The sequence below is a fragment of the Littorina saxatilis genome, linkage group LG4, assembly GCF_037325665.1.
Source record: "Littorina saxatilis isolate snail1 linkage group LG4, US_GU_Lsax_2.0, whole genome shotgun sequence".
NCBI classification, from domain to species: Eukaryota; Metazoa; Mollusca; class Gastropoda; order Littorinimorpha; family Littorinidae; genus Littorina; species Littorina saxatilis.
Window position 1 is genome coordinate 49,390,359 of NC_090248.1, and position 22,041 is coordinate 49,412,399.

General features: G+C 41.2%; 2 protein-coding genes across 4 annotated transcripts; one reads left to right on the forward strand and one right to left on the reverse strand.

The window, feature by feature from the left end:
• Window positions 1–4,846: 4,846 nt before the first annotated feature.
• LOC138964984 (uncharacterized) lies at window positions 4,847–12,749 on the reverse strand. 3 transcript variants are annotated; one of them, XM_070337106.1, is made up of 7 exons: window positions 12,672–12,749; window positions 12,090–12,221; window positions 10,460–10,620; window positions 9,552–9,674; window positions 9,060–9,171; window positions 8,276–8,393; window positions 4,847–7,959 (listed from the first exon to the last, which is right to left on the reverse strand). In XM_070337106.1, exons 3-7 carry the CDS (start codon window positions 10,541–10,543, stop codon window positions 7,539–7,541), a joined length of 858 nt encoding a protein of 285 aa, XP_070193207.1. In that variant the 5' UTR covers window positions 10,544–10,620; window positions 12,090–12,221; window positions 12,672–12,749; the 3' UTR covers window positions 4,847–7,538. The 3 variants fall into 3 exon arrangements, with proteins under 3 accessions (XP_070193207.1, XP_070193206.1, XP_070193208.1); XM_070337105.1 differs by having other exon boundaries at window positions 12,601–12,739; XM_070337107.1 differs by lacking the exons at window positions 12,090–12,221; window positions 12,672–12,749 and adding an exon at window positions 11,194–11,491.
• Window positions 12,750–12,859: 110 nt separating this feature from the next.
• Window positions 12,860–21,343, forward strand: LOC138964986 (transmembrane protein 243-like). The gene is made up of 4 exons (XM_070337108.1): window positions 12,860–13,429; window positions 14,741–14,791; window positions 16,079–16,183; window positions 18,540–21,343. Exons 1-4 carry the CDS (start codon window positions 13,361–13,363, stop codon window positions 18,672–18,674), a joined length of 360 nt encoding a protein of 119 aa, XP_070193209.1. The 5' UTR covers window positions 12,860–13,360; the 3' UTR covers window positions 18,675–21,343.
• The last annotated feature ends 698 nt before the right edge of the window (window positions 21,344–22,041 follow it).

Below are 22,041 nucleotides of genomic sequence, written 5' to 3' on the forward strand. Positions count from 1 at the left end.
ATTCTGTTTAACTTTCTGAGTTTGTTTTTAATCCAAACATAACATATGTATATGTTTTTGGAATCAGGAACCGACAAGGAATAAGATGAAACTGTTTTTAAATCGATTTCAAAAATTTAAATGTAATCATAATTTTCATATTTTTAATTTTCAGAGCTTGTTTTTAATTTGAATATATATATATATATAAATGATTAAGAATAAGATGAAATGGTTTTTGGATCGTTTTATAAAAATATATTTGTAATTACAATTTTCAGATTTTTAATGACCAAAGCCTCCAAGCTGAAATGCAATACCAAAGTCCGGCCTTCGTCGAAGTATGCTTAACAAAATGTCAATCAATTTCATTGAAAAATGAGGGTGTGACAGTGCCGCCTCAACTTTTACAAAAAGCCCGATATGACGTCATGTAAGACATTTATAGAAAAAATGAAAAAAATTCTGGGGATATTATTCCCAGGAACTTTCATGTAAAATTTCAAAAAGATCGGTCCAGTAGTTTACTCTGAATCGCTCTACACACACACACACACACACACACACACACACAGACACGACCCTCGTCTCGATTCCCCCTCTATGCCGTTAAAACATCTAGTCAAAACTTGACTAAATGTAAAAAGTCAAACACACACAAGACTGATATATATATACTCAGAGGCAAAAGAAACGCAAATGCTGCAGTGAAAATGGGTTACCCATGAATGTTGATGTCGAATTAATTCTTTCGGGTTAACAATATCAAGGAAACGAATTGATCGATACAAAAACCATACGGAAAAGTGTATTGGGATGAGAGCAGGACGTGCCATGTTCCACTGAACACTGTTTGAAGACTGTTGAAAGTCAATAGTGTGTTGCTCCTCTCTGGGCGTTGATGACTGCGACGCACCTCCCGGCGGTACATGGAGAGGACGAGCTCATTGATTTGCTGCTGAGCCCACAACTGGGACACGGCAGCACGCAGTTCTGCTGCTGTGCGGGGTCTCCGGGCAAGGGCATTAATCCTTTTTTGCATGATGTCCCAAAAGTGTTCGATTGGGTTGAGATCCGGAGATAGAGCAGGATGAGGCAGAAGGTTCACGTTGTTGTGACGCAGGAAGTCCTGCGGGTAGCACGTGCAGTATTGGGGACGGGCATTGTCTTGCTGAAACAGGCAGTTCCGGTACCTCTGGAAAAATGGAACCACATAGGGACGCAGGACTTGATTGATGTAGCGGTCTGCATTGACACCATTCCCACTACCTTGGCCGACGTTCTGAAAAACGACAGGCGCCACTCGCTGATTGACACCAATGGCGGCCCATATCATGACGCTGGCACCTCCCCATCGATCATGCTGCAGGATGTTATTGTTAGCAAACCGCTGTTCATGTCTTCGCCAGATCCGGACACGCCCGGTTCCAGGCAAAAGCGCTTCTCGTGCGAAAAAGAACCCTCCGCACCTAACCCTAACCCCGCAGTCCCGATGGCGCCGCCAGTGGGCATGCTGCTGGGCCCAGGCCAGACGATCTAGGCGATGCTGAGCTGTCAAGACAGGACGTTGAGCAGGACGCCGATTTACCAGGTTCTACCCACCAAGGCGTCGGCGTACAGTTCTGGCACTGACGGGTTGTCCGTCCATGTACCCCGATTGTGTTACGGGCTGTGTTGGCGGCAGTTTCGAATGGATCTCGCTGGTGTTGATGGGGCAAGATGGCGATCTTGTCGGGCTGTTGTTACCCGGGGTCTGCCACGTCTTGGTAAGTCGCAGGTACTGTTAGTGGCATGAAAACGTTGCTGCAGGCAATAAACCGTGGTGACATTTACTCCAAATGCCCTAGCAACTTGCTGAACTGATTGTCCGGCATCAAGTCTTCCGATCGCCTGTTGGTGCTTCTCTGGTGATAGTCAGTCTCGGCATCGCGCCTGTGTCACAGAAATTAATGTTGTAACAGTTTTGTGAGTACGGTACAGCTTTGCCTGAACACTCCGAACACGAAAAGCTGCTTTTCCACATTTTGTACGTGCTGAAAGTTGTCCGGCCCGGTCATGACGGTTTGGGATCCCCGTCACTGAACAAGACCTCGCGTGTGACCCAGATAACGGCAAACACGGTTCTGACAAGATAAGACCGCTAAAACAACACGTGCAGAACATGGTAGTATCATGCTTTTCTTTTTGTTTCAAGTCCATAAAGGTTTAATTCAACGCATCCTTTATTTGCGTTTCTTTTGCCTCCGAGTTTATGTTCACTCGAGCTCACCCGGGCAAATGTTGGCCAAAAGTCGGGGGCTGGGCCGCTATTGCGCCGGTCCGCTATTGCGCGAATCTAACCCTAACCCTAACCCTAGCCCTAACCCTAAAGATTCGCGCAATAGCGGCCCCGCGCAATAGCGGGCCGACCCCAAAAGTCGCATAGCACATAGACGATTTTGTCACCTGTTATGCGCCCTGAGTAAAGTACTCACGTCAGTTTTTTGAACGCGTCCTTTCCGCCAGCGGTCATTCATCGCTTAAATATACTTGACAGTGTAGATCGACTGTGTCTTACGAATGTGAATCAGGTAATAGAGCATTTTAAGAAATCCTGTCTTCGCTAGTATTTGTTTGTTTCGTTAACGTTCCTTCAAACAGCCTATGGCTATGCGGAACCTTGTCTTCGCTGTTGTAATTTGTGTATACATGTGAAAGAAACTATTTGTGTGTTTGTTGTTTCAGTCAGAACTATTATTTGAGAAGTTCACTGTAAAACTCGTACTGTTTTTGTTATATTGAACCTTTTGTGCGTGTGCGTGTGTGTGTGTGCATGTTTTTTTTTGCCTGTAGGTTTTGTTTATGTGTTTGTTTCAAAACTCTCATCTTCGAAGTTCACTGCAAATTGATGTTTCGTTATTGTGAGCGTTTATTTTCATTTTGCCTGTAGTTTTTTTGTGTGTATGTTTGTCAGTTTCAAAACTACTTTTATCCTTGAACTTCACTCCCAAAAAAAGCATACGGTTCCGTCATTTCGTTTTACTTGTTTGTTTGTTTGTATATTTGTTTCAAAACTACTTATCATTGAACTTTACTGCAACATAAACACAAACTCATACAGTTCCGTTATGGTTCGCGTTTTTCTTGTTGCTTATTTCGGCTTGTTATTTGTTTGTTTGTTTGTTGTTTGTGCACGGTGTTTGTTTCAAAAATATTATTCTTGAACTTCACTGCAAACAAGAAGAGCAAACGCTCGATCGAGTCACTTTCGCAGTTCTGAATATTATATGAGGCATCAGATGGACAGGAAGAAATTGCTATTCACAACACAATGAGTCACGTTCACATAAAATTTGAGCCCGGTCACTTTTATAGTTTCCGAGAAAAGCCCAACGTTAAGTTGTGTGTTGCCGAACAGAAAAGGCTAGTTATCTCCCTTGTTTTTCTGATAACGTTCGTAAAAGGCTACAGATGTAAATACTTTGATGTAAAGAATAATCCTACAAAGTTTCAATCACATCCGATGAACTTTGTCAAAGATATAAAATGTCTAATTTTTCCTTTGACGCTGACCTGTGACCTTGAAAAAGGTCAAAGGTCAACGAAACCATCGTTAAAGTGTAGAGGTCATTGGAGGTCACGACTAAACAAAATATGAGCCCGATCGCTTTGATAGTTTTCGAGAAAAGTCCAACGTTAAGGTGGTGTCTACGGACGGCCGGCCGGCCGGACAGACTAACACTGACCGATTACATAGAGTCACTTTTTCTCAAGTGACTCAAAAAATCATACGGCTTTCGTTGTTTTCAGCTTTCACGCTGCAGCTGTGTTGATGGCTGTTACCGTCACTGGCTGTGAAGTTATGTCGTCCGCCCGGCTCCATTTCTCAGTATTGGGCTTCTGTATATGTACACAATTCCCACTACTGTGTCAATCGGTTGCTAACAGTATTTTTTCTGTGCTTCCAAACCAGTCTCTATCGCCTGACCGATTTTTTTCCGTCTTCTCATTCCTGTCTTTATAGCCCGCTTTAGCTTTTCATGCGTTCACTCCTGTCTTTATAGTTTATTGTAGGGTTTGCTATCCCTCTCTTCATGCGTTCAATCATGTCTTCATAGCCCCCGAGCCTATGATTGTGTTCACTCCTGTCTTTATAGCTTATTGTAGTTTTTGTCCCCTCTCTCCATGCGTTCAATCATGTCTTCATAGCCCCCCCCCAGCCTTTTCATGTGTTCACTCCTGTCTTCAAGTTGTAGCCCGCCCGAAGTTACATTTTGCATGTGTTCACCGTTGTCTTCATAGCTCTTCCTATATCTTTTCCGTGTGTTCAATCTTGACTTCATAGCTTGACCTTGCGTTTTCATGCGTTCATTCCCCAGAGATGACCCGGGATAGCGCTGCAGGTGGTAAAGCACTGGACTTGTGATCGCAGTAATGTCGCAGGTTCGAATTCGGGCCGGGACGGACGTGACACGGGTCAACTTTAAGTGCAGACCCAGAAACGGTATCCATCTCCCACCCCCGTGTCACCATAGTGGCACGTAAAAGACCTCGGTCATTCTGCCATAAATGCAGATGGCTGATACCACCTAAACACTATAGTGTATTTCATCTAAACCCGGGAACATGCCCCAAATGGCTTTGCCGTGAGGGCGTAAAACTTGAATTTCTCTCTGACTCGGGATTTTTGGTTCAAAAACGTGTTTTGGGTTTTCGGCATTTTTAGGTACTTCAGTCGAACACCACGAAATCATTGTACGATGTATGCTTGCCATAGTCAACCTCTTTTTTGCAATACAATGATGATTTTCAAAGTATTTTTCATTAACATTTGACACTGTTTTCTCAGAATAAGTTTTTGAGCGTCAGTGCATTTTTTGGTTTGTTAACTATTTAACGCAAACAAATCGTTGAACACTGCGAATATAGTTGAAACTCAGTAACAAGGAATATTAACAATAGTCGGAAAGGTTTTATACATTCACACAAGCGGTGAAGTTCAGAGATAAAGTCAGACTTCACAAAGGGAATGTTACGTCAGACTAATAAACACATCACTCACAACCAGCATCACAGGTGATGCACAGAAGGTGATGATGCTTTCTCAGCCTATCATTAAAATCCGTTTGGTAGTTTTTGAAAAATACTTTTCACAGACACACACAGACATACACACACACATACATCGGGAGACAAACCTCGCTCGTCAGTCACAGTCTCCGTCGCTCCCGTTAAAACATTGTCATGTCATTACTTAATTGAATGTAAAAATACAGGAGACAATTAAAGAACTTGGAGCTTCAGGTACTATATTTAATACTTCCATATAATGGCACTAGAAAAAAATATAATAGAAGAACATATTACTCCAAAACATCAAAACTACTCAGTGTAATACTTTAATTTGCCCCCCTCCAGAAAAAGACAAAAGAAAAGACAACACCTGACAAACAGTTTCGCCCTTCTCAACAGAGAAACCCAAACAACTTTCAACAAAAACGACAGCAATCACATTACAAAGAAATGCTTGGTGCAACTAAATGGAGTTAACATTAATTTGGTAAAAAAAAAAACACAGGGCAAAGGAAATACTTCTGGTGAAAAAAATGAAGTGCATTTTTTCCAGTATTTATTTATTAATTTGTCCATTTCTTAAAATTCATCTATATATATATACGACTAGTGTCTGTGTGTCTGTGTGTCTGTGTATCTGTCTGTCTGTGTGTCTGTGCGCGATGCACGGCCAAAGTTCTCGATGGATCTGCTTCAAATTTGGTGGGCTTATTCAGAGAGACCCCGGAGACACAACCTCATCGATGAGATATTTCAACACGTGCTCTCAGCGCGCAGCGCTGAACCGATTTTGGTTCCACCTGAGCTACCCGGGCCCCCATACCGACACACCAAAGCCAAAGTTCTCGGTGGATCTTTTTCAAATTTGGACACCGTATTCAGCTACACCCCGGACACAATATCATCGATGAGATATTTCAACACGTGCTCTCAGCGCGCAGCGCTGAACCGATTTTGGTTTTTCTGTTCATTTCACCATTCCCAGTAACTCTTCCTTATCTTCTCCAGTGTTTTGCGTTTATCTCCCTTCCTTCGTGTGGCTTCAATCCATATTCCCGTTACTACGTTACTATTTTTAGAATGTCACTGCGCTGTCCAGAACGCTTCCCTTGCACCCGTAAGTTGTTCTTACTGTCAAAGTGAAAAGGTCGAATCAATTTATAGCCACGCAAAAAATACATTGTCACCTATCTCTATATATTTATAGATATAGATATATCTATATATATATACGACTAGTGTCTGTCTGTCTGTCTGTCTGTCTGTTCGCGATGCACGGCCAAAGTTGTCGGTGGATCTTTTTCAAATTTGGACACCGTATTCAGCTACACCCCGGACACAACCTCATCGATGAGATATTTCAACACGTGCTCTCAGCGCGCAGCGCTGTGCGCGCTGAACCGATTATTTTTGTTTTGTTGTTGTTGTTGTCGGGAGCCACTACCAGTAACTCTTCCTTATCTTCTCCAGTGTTTTCAGCCGCGATTATCTCCCTTCCTCCGTGTGACGTCAATCCATATTCCCGTTACTACGTTACTATTTTTAGAAGGTCACTGCACGTTACTATTTTTAGAAGGTCTCCAGTGTTTTGCGCGTTTATCTCCTTTCCTTCGTGCGCCGGCAAAGCCGGCGTACACCCGGCTCTGCCGGGTCCCAGACGCAGCCTGGTATTCGGCTCTACTTCTTCCCGGCGAAGCCGATACCCGGCGAAGCGGGTAATCATCTAGTACATATATATACGGCTTCTCTGTGTGTGTGTGTGTGTGTGTGTTTGTGTGTGTGTGTGTGGGCAACAACTGTTTGTGATGTGGTCTGGCGGCATTGGTGTGGTAGATGAGCGAGAGTGTGCGGGGGGTGGGTGGGTGATGAACCACTGTACATAAAGGGAAAGTTTGTGTGCGCGCCTGTGTGTGTTTTTAATCTAAGACAAATGTCGCCAATGTTTTTACAGAGTGACGTTAAATAAACGATTTTATCTATCTTTTATCGATCTGTGTGACTGAATATTCAGGCCTTCCTTCCAGAAGCCATAACAGTTATTCTCAATCCCGTTTGAGTGGACTTCGGCTTCAAATATGATTGTGGTGTTTCGGCACTCGGTTACATTTGGCCACGCTGTCTGTCTCTGTCTTGCGATTCACCCCGGCGAAGCCGGGTATTCCTCTAGTACCTCAATACACTTCCATCGTTATTCAGCTAAAGTTCTCCTCCCTTTTCATACCAATCAAGGAGAGGCCATTTACCGATAACGGTCAAAGGGAGCTAATCTACAACTGCCACAATACACATTCGTATGCCTACAGACGCAGCTGACAGACACATGCATCTTTTTTAGGTCTTTAAACAGGGGTTCCACTGTATATATAGCATTGTCTATATAGCAGTACTGAGGTACTTTAAAACAATGACAACCACAATAACAAAACTAAATTTGAAAGGTGATGAATCCAGACGAAAGATAACTTTTATTGCCACAGACTCTACATGATACTAACACAATAATTATCTCAGCTGTCTTTCGAAGCAAATCTTATTCGGTATGCAACAGCCTTGAATTCAAATCCACAATTCTTGTACAGCTCAGCGCTGGCAACATTCTGGGGGTTCACGAAAACATATGGCGTCTGTTTGTCTTCCACCATCTTTGTACACACATCTGCAACAACAGCTGCCCCTAACCCTTTGCGACGATGCTGAGAATCTGTCACCACAGAACCCAAAGCGCTGGTGTGGTGCAGTGCTGCATATGCAACAAGTTCTCCATCGTCAGTGTGTATGCCGCTGCTGGGCAGCTGGTTGCAGCAAGCCTGAAAGTAGCAGACTGTGTCAGCAGGATGCACGCCCCATGCAGAATACTGATGACCAACATCTGCTGCATCTTGTTGGCTCAGGCTTTTTGGACCAGTGTACCCCACAGGTAGAGGTTTCCTGGTGGTTCAAACAGACAAGTGGTTGTACCAATGATATATAAATATACATGTACAGTAAATGTCTCTATAAATAAAAGAACAAGCGTTCACATGGAGCTGGTGCTTTAATGCTTACTGTAAAATACCAAAGCCACGCAAAAGAAATATAAATTTTGAACCAACAAACGCATCTGGTCCCTTAGCAAAACGGAAAACATATTAACAACTTTTCAATAAAAGGATCCCTGCTACCTCAAATTTCTACTCACACTAAAGCCATCATTTACAGTGGATTCAATTAAAACAAGGGGAAAAAAAGAAGACATAATCATTACATCTTTTGTGGTGGCAAAGTCAGGGTATAGATATGGCGTTCCGCACAATTGTAAGTTCCTCCCTTCTCTTCCAGTACTCCACACACTGCCTTGAACTCTGAGTCAGCAAGAGGATGCACTAATGAGGAAAAAGAGGAAAAACACAAATGAGTGTCAAAATTAAATGTAAAAAAATCTATCAAAAGGGTGGTGCACTAAAGAGGAAACGCACATATGAATATCCAAATCAAATGTTAACAAATCTGTCAATTTTGTTCCCTCAAGTATCATGGTTTGGGGGGTAACAAAAGACACAAGCAAACACAAAGTCAAGCAATTGAAACGGCAAAACCACAGCAAGATGTAATTTATGACCAGAACCAGAAAATTAATTCACAATCTAAAGTAAAGCCTTAGGCCTAAAAAAAAAAAATAGGTGTGGTTACGGTAACCCGACCTACCCTATTTTTAGGGGCCGACCCTATAACTTTTTATTACATTTGTCAAAAAAAGAAAAAAAAATGAATCCAGAAAACGCAATGAAAGCGAAAGCGCCCGAGTCGCACACTTATTTCCCTGTCAAGTAGGTTTAATTTGTACACATTAGAAAAAAAAGTTTAAACAAAACAAAAAGTGATTGCCTACCTTCCTACCCTACTTTTTTTGGCTAGGTTACCGTAACCACACCTATTTTTTTTTTTGGCCTTACCGGTCTCTGCACAGCCACTTGAAATTAACCAAGACAGTGGGCAAGGACAAGCACAGTGGACCCAAACCTGTCACAGAGCTTGCTTCACTGACTTACCCCGAAAAAAGATGGGTTGGCTCCAGTCTAGAATGGTGTTCTCATGCAAAAACTTTATCAATATGCTTGCTTCTTCTGTCCAGAGGTCCACAGTTGTACGATAATTAACCAGCTGGAAAAAGAAAACCAAGATACAAAGGTTTACATTCATTCAACTGAAACAAACTCATATATATATCTGTCATATCAAAATCATCCATGTTTTTTAACACTTAATTCTGAGGAGTGCATTAATGAAAATAATGACATTTTTCAAGTCTAAAGAACAGAGGACACAGAGATAAAGTGAAAAGAATAAAACAGAAAGGAAAAGTAAAGAGAGAAACACATAAACAACAAAGCTATCAATTTAAAGCATCAAGCCATAAGCTAGTCATGAAAAGATGCACATGTACATGGCTAAGACAAGGAGAGGTGGAGGAGGATAGTCAGACACACAGACACAGAGGGAGCCCTCGGAAACTGCCAAACAAGGACGAATTCTCAGATTACCTGACCACACTTAGCGGGTGAGACAACAGCAACACAGGCAGGCTGTGGCCAGGTATTGACACAGAACTGAACTTCATCTGAGGAAAGTCTTCCTCTGATGACGTTATCTGCGGTATAGAAGATCTGAAATAAATAAAACAGTAATTTCAAGTTAAAATGGTTTAACTCATTGTCTCCCAGGTATGGATATATCCGTACCCACTCATATGGCTCTATCTGACCTGGTACGGATATATATCCGTACACACAGTCACTTCAGTCGCTTCCTGTAACGTCGATCCAACGCCTGCATTCCAGCGTGTTGATACACAGTTTCTACGCAGTTACTACAATTCTGAGTGACCTGCTGCAGCGGCAAAAAAAAAATTGGTCAACATAGGTGGGGTAGAAAGTGTTAATAAACTTGCAGCTAGTTCCTTCTTCTTTCTTTGTTTCATTAGAAGAGAAGAAATACATATATATATATATAACCTTCTGCCTTAGCATGTCGTTGTTTATATATAAATCTTCCAGTAACCATCTTCTTACAGAGATTATTTTTGAGTTATTAAAGTTCTATGCTAAAGAGCCACTTAAATTTGTTTGACATACTGCTACTGTTTAACTAAGAGTAAGAAAAATAGAATTTAATATCAGACCAAATACATTATTTTACAAAACAAATTTCATTTATGGGAAAAAGTTCTACTAAGCTAGCAACTCAAAAGCGTTTACAGAACACAAAGAAGGGAATATGGCTGACTAGCATTATAATAACAAATAAGACTCAAAACAAAACAAAACAAAACAAAACAAACAAAAAACTTGCAGAGACTCCTTAACAGCAGGAGGCAATGACAAAATAGAGAAAGTTATCACGAGTTGAGCTGATTCAAAAGAAACATTCCCTGATGATTATATGTACTCACAGGAGTTGTACTTGGAAAAGACTTGGTCAGCTGGTTCATAAGCTCAGGAAGTTCTGTGACTGACAGGTGAATAAACTCTGCCATTGTGAGTGGTGTATACAATCATGTACACCAAACTTGCATGAACACTGCCAGTGGTACATATACAGGACTGATATATTCTGAAATAAAATCAAAAAGCCCAAAACTTAGTTGTACAATTACAGTGTCATTATTATATCCCAGGTAATAATATTCAGTATTTAGGTGATGTCCTGTAATGTACAACGTATACATGTAAAAAAAAAACACAAAAAAACTCCACAAAAAAATAAAAAAATAAAAATAAATAATTCAGTACTATCAGGGAAATGCACAGCTTGCAGTTTCTGTTTTATCCATTCTTTCTTTCTTTGCTGAACAGTCAAATCTGAACACTGAAACCAGAAAAAAAGGAATGCTGTGAATTTCTCCTTTCCCTAGCTATAGAACCATAACTTCTCATGCCATGGCCTTTGGAAATGCAGTTTTCCGTTTTAAAATACAAACATATAGTATACATATATGTTCTTCATTAAGTAGTTCAAAATGGCAGAGCTCTTTTAATTCTTTACTGAGAGGCTGAAAACTTTGATCAAAGCATTTTGAGTGGCACAGGAAAGTTGCAAGTACAGTAGTACCTGTAATGTGTCAGACCCCTCCCATGAGAGGACACCTCACAATAAAGGACAACATCTGCTGTCTCTTTCTCTTACTTCTTCTTCTTCAGCGTTCGACGATGGATGATGTAGACACAACCATATTTGTCGGTGATGCGTAGACACTCGGTTCTCACCTCACCCTGAAAGTCAGTGTCTTCCGTCTTCGGTAGGCCTTCGTGGGTGTGATTTTGGACTTTTCCTTGTCCTAGACAAGTTTCCTCACACGGTTATCAGCCCTCATCTGGCCGGGTTTGACTTCCGAGTGTCCTTCTCCTAGGAAAGCTGCCTATCAGGGCTGACGAGTCTTTCCAACCCGGCGCTTGTGAAAGCAGCAAAACATTGGGCATCTTCATCCGCTAAAACAGCCGTTGGGAGCTCCTCGTCCGCCTGTTTTACCGTTGGGATGTGAGACTAAGGGTCCTCTTCCGCCTTCACAGCCGTTGGGAGTACACTCTCCTCGTCCGCCTGGTCAGCCGTTGGGACGTAGAGTCTTTGTAGGTAACCCATACCTGGGGGTTTGGTTCATGGGCCCGGGAACGTAGAAGAAGAAGAAGAAGAAGGTTCATGGGCGCCAGGGCGTGTCCACGCACCGGTGGGCCTGCATGCCACATGTTTGGGGCCAAACCTCCTCCGCGCCCTTGCAATTCTGCCTGGGGACATAAGGCCCCCAGTTACCACCCAACACCTCGTGGAGGGTTGCTTTAAAGCTGGCATAGGACTTGTTGTGGAGAGGCTTACTGGCAGGGAGAGACTTACGCAAGGCTGCTCTCTTTTTCGCCGGTGCTGCAAGCAGCTTGGCTAGCCTGCGGTGAAGGCTGAAAGCGAGATGTGACAAGCACATGTATGTACGCCAACACGCTGCGGGGCATCACACAACCATTTGTTGGGCTCTTTCTCTTACAATCTGACTGAACTATTTTGGGAACGCAGAAGAAGACTGAACTATTTACCTGTCAAGAAAGGATATCTGCACTGTACTGACACTTTTGGCTGGTTCTAAGTGTGTCCTCTGAACAGTATCAGTATTACTCATCAGAGTAGCAGATTCATCACGCAGGTACCGGATTGAAAAAAAAAGTAAGCTGAAACAAACACAACAAATTTAGGCAGTGCACAACTGAAAGGTCCTGAAAGATCGTGTTAGAAAGAAAAGAAAAAAGGGTAATTAATTGCATTCAATTAAGAAATATTTGAAAAGTAGAGGAAAAATTAAGTTGTGACGGGCATGCGCACTTCTCCAAATAAAATTACCATCTCGATCTTTAGTTTAATTTGAAATGAAGGAAAGTGTAACAGTAGCTTTGATGATGTTGTAACAACAGTCCTTTACTGTAGTCTCGATCTTGGATGAAATATATTAAAACAAACAAAACAGTACAATTAACAAGTGCACTTTAAAAATGAAAGTAGGGCCTAACTAAACATTTTACTCCAAAGGAAATAATCCGAGGACAATTTCACCTAAACAGACAACGTGGAAGCCACACAATTATGGATAAAAAAAAGTGTTGAGAATTCTAGAACGGATTCACATTTAAAACTGCTACATTTGAACAAAGCTGTCCCTTCCGTGTATGGTGGTGGAACTGAGATCTATATCTCCAGGTGGAAGTTCTCAAATAGTATCAAGGGCAATAACTACCATAAACCTGGGATTCCGGAAGTTCCTTCTCGTTGTTTTTTGCAGAATCTGTGACGTCATTCGTGGGAAAGCCGTGTCAGGTGCCCATGAGAACATCTTGACTGTCTGAGGATTCGCTTGTAGTGTCTCGCAGTTTGTGTGTGATCCGTGTGTGCTAGTCTGCTATGTCTGCGCTATATGACAGTGTGTTGTGCTTTTGCAGTTCTCATCTGAACATTTTTATTTGTTTTGTTTTGCTAGTGCATCCGTAAACAGTCCAAATTTGAAAGCACCTGACAGGCCCTTTTACAATGACGCGATGTGGCTGAAACGACAGGCATGATGTTTTCGTTTTGACAGTGTAAAACAGAGAGGCCTTACTTCAAACTTGTGTCTGTTCAATTGATTCGTGCTAGTTAGGCATTGCATGCACGCTACAAATATCCTTCTAAATCATCGCACAGCTGTTACTGTCATCGCCAGGCAAGTGCTGAGCTGGGTTTATCTGTACAAACTCAGTGAGGCAGAGATCTACAGTGGTTGAAGTTCCAACCTACTGTTTGTTATTCTCCCATTGGGGCCACTAACAGAAGAGACAGGATGAGTCTCAGACCCAACGGCTATGACGACCCAGCTGACAGACCGCTGTTTGGTGAACGTAGACCTGTGGTAAGCAGCGATACTTTCATTGTTATTAATAAGTGTTCTATTGATCAGTAATTTGATCCCCAATAGCTATCCATTACCTGGATGTCAAGTGTATACTTTTCTGTTTGGATGTTATATTCCTCTCACGTTAATTGAACTTTCATGGAGGATCATGTTTTTTATCATTAATTACATAGCACCTGACATTGACAGAGTTTGTGAATTTGAACATGTAATTTGTAAATTTTCAGAATAATAAAACAAGGGTGAGGTAAGTTTGCAGGCTAGAGAAACAGCTAGAGAAACAGCACAAATACCAACCGGGTGAGTAACTTCAAGAAAGTTACTAGCCTGCCAGAAATTTCGCTGGCCCGGTACATACCCAAGGGCGGATCTGGGGGGGAGGGGGGGGGCTACACGGGTTACGTAACCCCCCCACCCCCCCCAAAAAGAGGTAATTTATTGGCTCAGGATGCACCAGATAGCTCTATTTTGCTTCTTTGGATAAAAAAAATTTCCGGGGGGGCAACTTGTATCTTCGCAGTCATTTTGTAACCCCCCCCCCCTCCAAAGTGAATTGATCCGCCCTTGATACCACACAACAAATTATGAGTGTAAGATTTCTTTACACAATTAAAACAGCGGTGACACGCACAGGAGCATTGTTTTTGTTTCACTGGAACATGGTGATGATTTTGCCAGAAGTTCCTGCATCTGCAGTGTTTAAATATGGCTTTAAAACTCGATAGTACAACCAAAAGTTTTGCATTTAACCAGAATTTAAATTGGCCAGCCGGGCGAGCTGCTATGCAGTTTCTACTAGCGACCGGGCGGACGATTTGGCCATCCCTGCCAATAGAGCGTTTGAACCATGCATAAGTAGTTTTTGTGTGTTCATCTTTCCCAGGTGTAAGGTAAGACATAGACACCAAAAATCAAATCATGATAACATCTGATTGTTATATCTGATCGTTATCTGAACCTCAGTGTATACTGAATGGGTTTGTTCAGTTCGTTTTGGGCAATTTGAACACAGGCATTTGATGGAGGTATTTTATCAGCCACTTCAAATGCCATCCCTCAGTGCTAATTTCACCTATGTCACATACATGTGTATTTCAGGTCGGATAGTGAATGGCAAACAAAAACAATAATCTAACTCAGTTTATTGATAAATAAAAACCATTAGCAAGTACAACTACAAGTCAAAAGGACTATGTGCTGAGAAACTATTATAACATGGGATGATAGTTATTACTATAAGCACGTTGTGCCTTTGCATCTGAGATAGTCAAGTTGAAGTGTAATCCTCTTTGTTGTCCTTTGTTGCAGGACAGAGTTCTCAATCTTGTGGTGGGATCGTTCACAGGCTTGGTGGTTCTGGTGAGTCTGATACTGGTGATTTTTTTAAATTACTAATCGAGTAATTTACAATAGAAAACACTGTGGTCAACTTGCCGGAAAGAAAAAAATTGCATGTCAGACGGCCATGAAACTGTTAAACATAGAGGCCCCTCCTCAATTCCGAAACTAAAATATTGTTGAATAGGTAATAATAAGAGGAGCGCGATGTGTACATGAAGGGGGGATGCTAATCATACACTTATAGAGCTTTACTACTGAAGCACAATATAAATAAATTCATGGAAGTCAATCGGTGTATAAAAAAACACTTGCATTGTTGAGTCACTTGAGAAAAAGTGACTCTATGTAATCGGTCAGTGTTAGTCTGTCCGGCCGGCCAGCCGTCCGGCCGGCCGTCCGTAGACACCACCTTAACGTTGGACTTTTCTCGGAAACTATCAAAGCGATCGGGCTCATATTTTGTTTAGTCGTGACCTCCAATGACCTCTACACTTTAACGATGGTTTCGTTGACCTTTGACCTTTTTCAAGGTCACAGGTCAGCGTCAAAGGAAAAATTAGACATTTTATATCTTTGACAGGAAACTATCAAAGCGATCGGGCTCATATTTTGTTTAGTCGTGACCTCCAATGACCTCTACACTTTAACGATGGTTTCGTTGACCTTTGACCTTTTTCAAGGTCACAGGTCAGCGTCAAAGGAAAAATTAGACATTTTATATCTTTGACAAAGTTCATCGGATGTGATTGAAACTTTGTAGGATTATTCTTTACATCAAAGTATTTACATCTGTAGCCTTTTACGAACGTTATCAGAAAAACAAGGGAGATAACTAGCCTTTTCTGTTCGGCAACACACAACTTAACGTTGGGCTTTTCTCGGAAACTATAAAAGTGACCGGGCTCAAATTTTATGTGAACGTGACTCATTGTGTTGTGAATAGCAATTTCTTCCTGTCCATCTGATGCCTCATATAGTATTCAGAACTGCGAAAGTGACTCGATCAAGCGTTTGCTCTTCTTGTTTTTTAAATGCGAAAGTTAATTGAAGAGTCCATAAAGTTCTCGAAGACATGATCAATGAGGCTCACTCTGATAGGTCAGCTCGATCCCAATGGGATAGGGGGGGGGAGGGGGGGGGAGGGGGGGGGGGAGGGGGGGGGAGGGGGGGGGGGGAGGGGGGGGGGGGGCGAGGAGCTTGGCTCAACTTGAAATCTTCATGCAGGGTTTATATTGGATAATTGTTCACACCTATGAATAATGACCTGTACCAACACTCAATTGACAAGTTTTTTCTCTTTTGCAGGTTACCTTAATCAGTGCCTTTGTGTTTCCCGCATGGCCGCCAAATGGTGTCAACGTTTTCTTCGCTTTTGTTATTGTGTTGATATGTGCTTCACATTTAGTTCTGGTATGTTGAAAGACAGACTGTTTTATTGACGTGACACTCCATTCATTTCTGTATTAGTAAGTTAAGTTTTCCCCTTTAAAGTGTTCCACATCATATAAAATGAGAGGTATTGTCCCCCCCTGATGCCAAAATTCAATACAAAAAGTGCTAGGTCAAGAGGAATTAAAACATTCCACATTTTATTACGATGGTATAAAAGCGTATACTATTCGTGCACATGACCTTGTCTGCTGAATGTAAAAGGGAATTATTGCAAAGTTCTTTCTCATACAGAAAGCCCTTAAAGGGATACGATTGATCTGACCATTTGGAACAGTTTCTGGTGAATTTGACAAAACAAAAAAAGTCAGGAGGCGCCGCGCCATCTTGTCACTAGGCAGCTTGAGCCTTCTATGGCGAGGAGTCATAGTAACAGTCACACATACACAAACACCATTTTGCATTAAGTCGGAATAACCCAACTCTCAACAAAGAGTGCTCTTTCTTTGCCTGTTTTACAAAATGTAATTAAGATTTCAATCCAGTTTTGCAAAGTAAAGGCTGTCCTATTACACCTAATGCGCTGTACAGTAGTATTATTTGTAATGCAGAATCTTATGGCATAGATTTGAAAGTGATCTGAGGGCTTAAACATTTAACAATGTTATTCTTTTTAGATATTATCCCTTTAAAAGACACAAATCTGCCTTGCCCATGATAGGGCTGATAATTGTTTTCACTGCATCACTTCACAAACCCAACCTGCTGACTGTTGAGTATTTCGCACGAGACTTGAATACTCATTGCTTTTCTTGACAAGAGGTATATAAAACGTAGTGAAAAATCTAAAGCTGAGGAACATTGCCTCTTAATTGCCTCACCGAGGAAACAACAAACAGAAACTAAAACTAGATACACAACTAAATTAGTCAACAGATCTTTTTTTTTTACAATGAAAACCCTTTTTAAGACACACATCTGGGCGGGGATGTAGCTCAGTCGGTAGCGCGTTGGATTTGTATTCAGTTGGCCGCTGTCAGCGTGAGTTCGTCCCCACGTTCGGCGAGAGATTTATTTCTCAGAGTCAACTTTGTGTGCAGACTCGCCTCGGTGTCCGAACACCCCCCGTGTGTACACGCAAGCACAAGACCAAGTGCGCACGAAAGAGATCCTGTAATTCAGGTCAGAGTTCCGTGGGTTATAGAAACACGAACATACCCAGCATGCTTTTTCGGAAAGCGGCGTATGGCTGCCTAAATGGCAGGGTAAAAACGGTCATACACGTAAAATTCCACTTGTGCAAAACACGAGTGTACGTGGGAGTTTCACCCCACGAACGCAGAAGAAGAAGAAGACACACATCTACCCGCCACACCCCCCCCCCCTTCCTGATTTAATACTTCCCCTTTAAGACCTTGAACTTTGAGATTTCTTGTTCATAACCTCTGTAAATGTTCTTCCATTTTTAGACTCCCTCCTTTCAAAGACCTGGCTTTTTAAGAAATAGCTCACACACACAAAAATGTCCCCTCATCATGGTTACCAGGCAAAGTATGGCCTTCTTCTTCTTCTCTTCTTCTTGGCGTTCGCAGAGGTTACACGATCAGTCCAGCACTGGTGATAAATGTTGTAAAGTATGGCCTAATTACATGGCCATGGTAGAAAAGATAAGTCAAATGCCGACAGAACTGTTGAATCTGTCGGTTAAGAATTTTACATGCATTTCTCGGTTTGATATTTCACTATTTAACCGGCAAAACACTGCAAATTTCCAGTGAAGGCAAATGCTGACATTGTAACCAGCAAGCTGCAACCAAGCCAGAGAGCTGGACGAGAGGAAATGATTCAATTCTCTGCAATCTGTTGCATGACAATACACATTGTTCACTGAGCTCACAGTTTTACGTGCACTGTGTTATATACATGTACATGTATTGTGTTAGAACAGTACAGAGCCCTCAGGCTTATTGAAAATGGAGACCTAAACTAAACTAATTTCATTACTCTTTGTTTTATTGATAGGCATTATTTCACATGTTGATAATGGGCCTTAGGAATAAAGAATCTAGTCGTTGCCCCTCCCCCCCCTCACCCATCGTCAATATTTGTTTATTTGGTGTGCCATAACATACACACACACAAAAACACCCTAGAAACACTTTATAACCTTGAACTTTATAAGTCCAGGTTTCCTTTGTTTGAAATGTATTTTGAAGTTTGCTTGTTTCATATCTATCTTTAGGAACTAAGCAACATTTTTTTTAGTGGCTAGTTAGTACATGTCTGTGAATTTGACTATTCAAAAATGAATGTAGTTGTATAAAAATAACCTTCTGGCATATGTTTTTAATAATGATACAATATATCTTTTTTTCAGATTTACTGGTATCGACAAGGAGACTTGGAACCCAAGTTTCGTAACATGATATTCTACAACGCCTTTGCTATCATCCTGTTGTGTGTGTGTGGAAACTTGTACATTCATAATGTGGGTGACGACAAAAGGACCTAGTCAGTTGCTGTGGTGAACTACTGTGGGTGCTAGAACATTTAGTTACAATGGACGGCAGAAGAATGAGTTTAACTGTTAATGCAAGGAAAAAAAATTACGCATGTGTAACCATGTGCATGGTGTGCATGTACGTTAGGAAAAAACCCACATATGACACTTGGAATAAATGTGTAAATGTATGTGTGGGCATATGAGTATTACTCATGTTGATGCGGTTTATTTGTGCAGTTGCTAGTGGTAGGAGAGAGAGAGAGAAAGAGTGTGTGTATGATTTTGAAGTATTTATGTCTGTATCTTTTATGCATGATGGTATGAATTTATATACAGTATTCAAAAGGTTCATGTGTATAACGCCACACACAAATGGTTTCTTCTTTCTTTCTAATTTAGTTTTTATCTTCTTATACAAATTTGCAGCTGTTCAGTGTTTTTTTTGTCGATTCTAGTTTTTCTTTGGATTTGGTGGATTGTTGCGGTGTGATTCTATGTTGTAAGCCATTTTTCGGTATGCTGCATTACTCATTACGCATTGTATGCATATACTTTTGTAAGTGCATCTACATGAATTCTCAGGTGCAAGTATTGTGAGATGTAAAGGGGGAAGTTGTAAGTGAGGTTTGTGTTACAGTTGTACATGAAGTACAACCATTTGTAATTTTTAGAAATGTCACAATATTTGTTAACACTTTACAATGGAAACAGAAGATCAGTAGTTTGTACCACAGTGAAACGCAAACTTCATCAGATCAAGCAATAATGCAAACACACATCTGCTCCCATAACAAAAGAAAAAATTAAGAAGAAAAAAGAACCATGTCTGCTCTTTTATGTGTAGAACGACTCTCTTATGAAACGGGTTGTTCGATATTAAACTGCGCACCCTCCTTAAATAAACTTGTATGGTATATGCACTTCAGTGCAACAGGCTAAGTCACTGAACAGTTATCTAACAGACTTCACAAAATCCCAGCACCCTCCCCCTCCAAAAAAGGGATTTTCTAGGCATGTAGCTATTATGTCTTTTAACAGATATTGGGCATTTATATTGTCAGTGGCACATGTTGATTGGATGCATTTTCCCCTGTTTAATTCTGTTGCTTGCTTTTGGCCCCCTCCCTCACCACCCACACACACACGCAACATGCACATACACTCCAACATTCCTAGGCTTTGCTTTAAAGTTTGCTTCGTCTTAAATAGATGTGTTTGAACCATGATTTGATTTTTGTTTCCTGGTTTGTTTGAGTCAATGTGAATAACATTGCTTAGTTATCTATAGTGAGACTAGCTGTGTTGGACAGAACCCGGTGAGCTACTTTGATTAATAACTAGCAGATGATTACGTCAATACTTATTAATGAGACACATGATAACGCAAATTGAGTGCGTCCTGGGACACAACCTTTTCATGTTTAGTGCGTCGCTGGACCCCGCCATTGAATTTAAGGTTTTTCTCCCCGCTTCAAGTGCGTAGAGAACACAGGGATGCACAGCTTGGGTAGCCTTGACAATTAGTCGCAAGTGACCAAGTGTAATTAACTAAGAACTATATATGTAAATCAGTACTACCTATAATGAAACAACACTATACTAAAAATACTACGGTATCAGATAGACAAACACCAGCTTTTCTAAAAAAAAAAAAAAAAAAAATTGACACTAATAACAGTTAACCAGACAAAATATATATATATTTGTAGGAGAGAAAAAACACCAGTCAAGAAATTGAAAAAAACAAAACAATTATGAGGCATGCCAAGACATGTCCCAGTACAGTAGATGAGGAAAGAAACCCTTGCTACTACATGTACTTGCAAATAGCCTGACCGCAACAGGGGAAGCTTTGTACACAAAGTACTTGTGGTCAAGGGAAACAACGCTTTCTTTCTTTCTTTATTTGGTGTTTAACGTCGTTTTCAACCATTCAAGGTTATATCGCAAGGGGGGAGATGGGATAGGGGAAAGGGGGGAGATGGGATAGAGCCACTTGTTAATTGTTTCTTGTTCACAAAAGCACTAATCAAAAAATTGCTCCAGGGGCTTGCAACGTAGTACAATATATGACCTTACTGGGAGAATGCAAGTTTCCAGTACAAAGGACTTAACATTTCTTACATACTGCTTGACTAAAATCTTTACAAACATTGACTATATTCTATACAAGAAACACTTAACAAGGGTAAAAGGAGAAACAGAACCGTTAGTCGCCTCTTACGACATGCTTCGGGTAAATTCTTTCTCGTCCCAACCAATATGGGACTCCCCCTAACCCGCGGGGGGTGGAAACAACGCTATTTGCACAAGATATGACTTATCCTGCTTGTGCTATAACAGCCTGGCCTCAATGAAAATGTTATCTGCACGAGTACAAGGCCAAGCTAATGTACACAAGTCATATCTGTTTATATAGCATTTTCACGACGGCCCAGCTTTTTACACAAGTGAGAAAAGTGTGACAGACAGACAGGCTGAGGCCTTTTAATAATAAAGATGATTAACAAGAAGAGCAAACGCTCGATCGAGTCACTTTCGCAGTTCTGAATATTATATGAGGCATCAGATGGACAGGAAGAAATTGCTATTCACAACACAATGAGTCACGTTCACATAAAATTTGAGCCCGGTCACTTTTATAGTTTCCGAGAAAAGCCCAATGTTAAGTTGTGTGTTGCCGAACAGAAAAGGCTAGTTATCTCCCTTGTTTTTCTGATAACGTTCGTAAAAGGCTACAGATGTAAATACTTTGATGTAAAGAATAATCCTACAAAGTTTCAATCACATCCGATGAACTTTGTCAAAGATATAAAATGTCTAATTTTTCCTTTGACGCTGACCTGTGACCTTGAAAAAGGTCAAAGGTCAACGAAACCATCGTTAAAGTGTAGAGGTCATTGGAGGTCACGACTAAACAAAATATGAGCCCGATCGCTTTGATAGTTTCCGAGAAAAGTCCAACGTTAAGGTGGTGTCTACGGACGGCCGGCCGGACGGCCGGCCGGACAGACTAACACTGACCGATTACATAGAGTTACTTTTTCTCAAGTGACTCAAAAAAGGATAGAAGCTAGAGATAGAAGCAGATGCACATTTTTTTTCCCCAGTCTGCTTTCAGCAGACCCTAATCTTCTTGTCAAAGAAGTACTGGACGAAAATAAGTAAGCATAAAAAACAAAGGGGAAGTAAACTTGGGAGACAGAATATCAGTGCGAGTTATACAGAATCTATCTCCTTGCACCAGAGAGAATACTGGAACATCATCCTGTTAAAACAGAAAATGAAGGGGAAAAATGTTCCTTTCGAGTGACCAACCTTAAATTTGTGAGGCGAGTCATTGTAACAAACCTAATTTTCCCCGAGTACGCTAGTA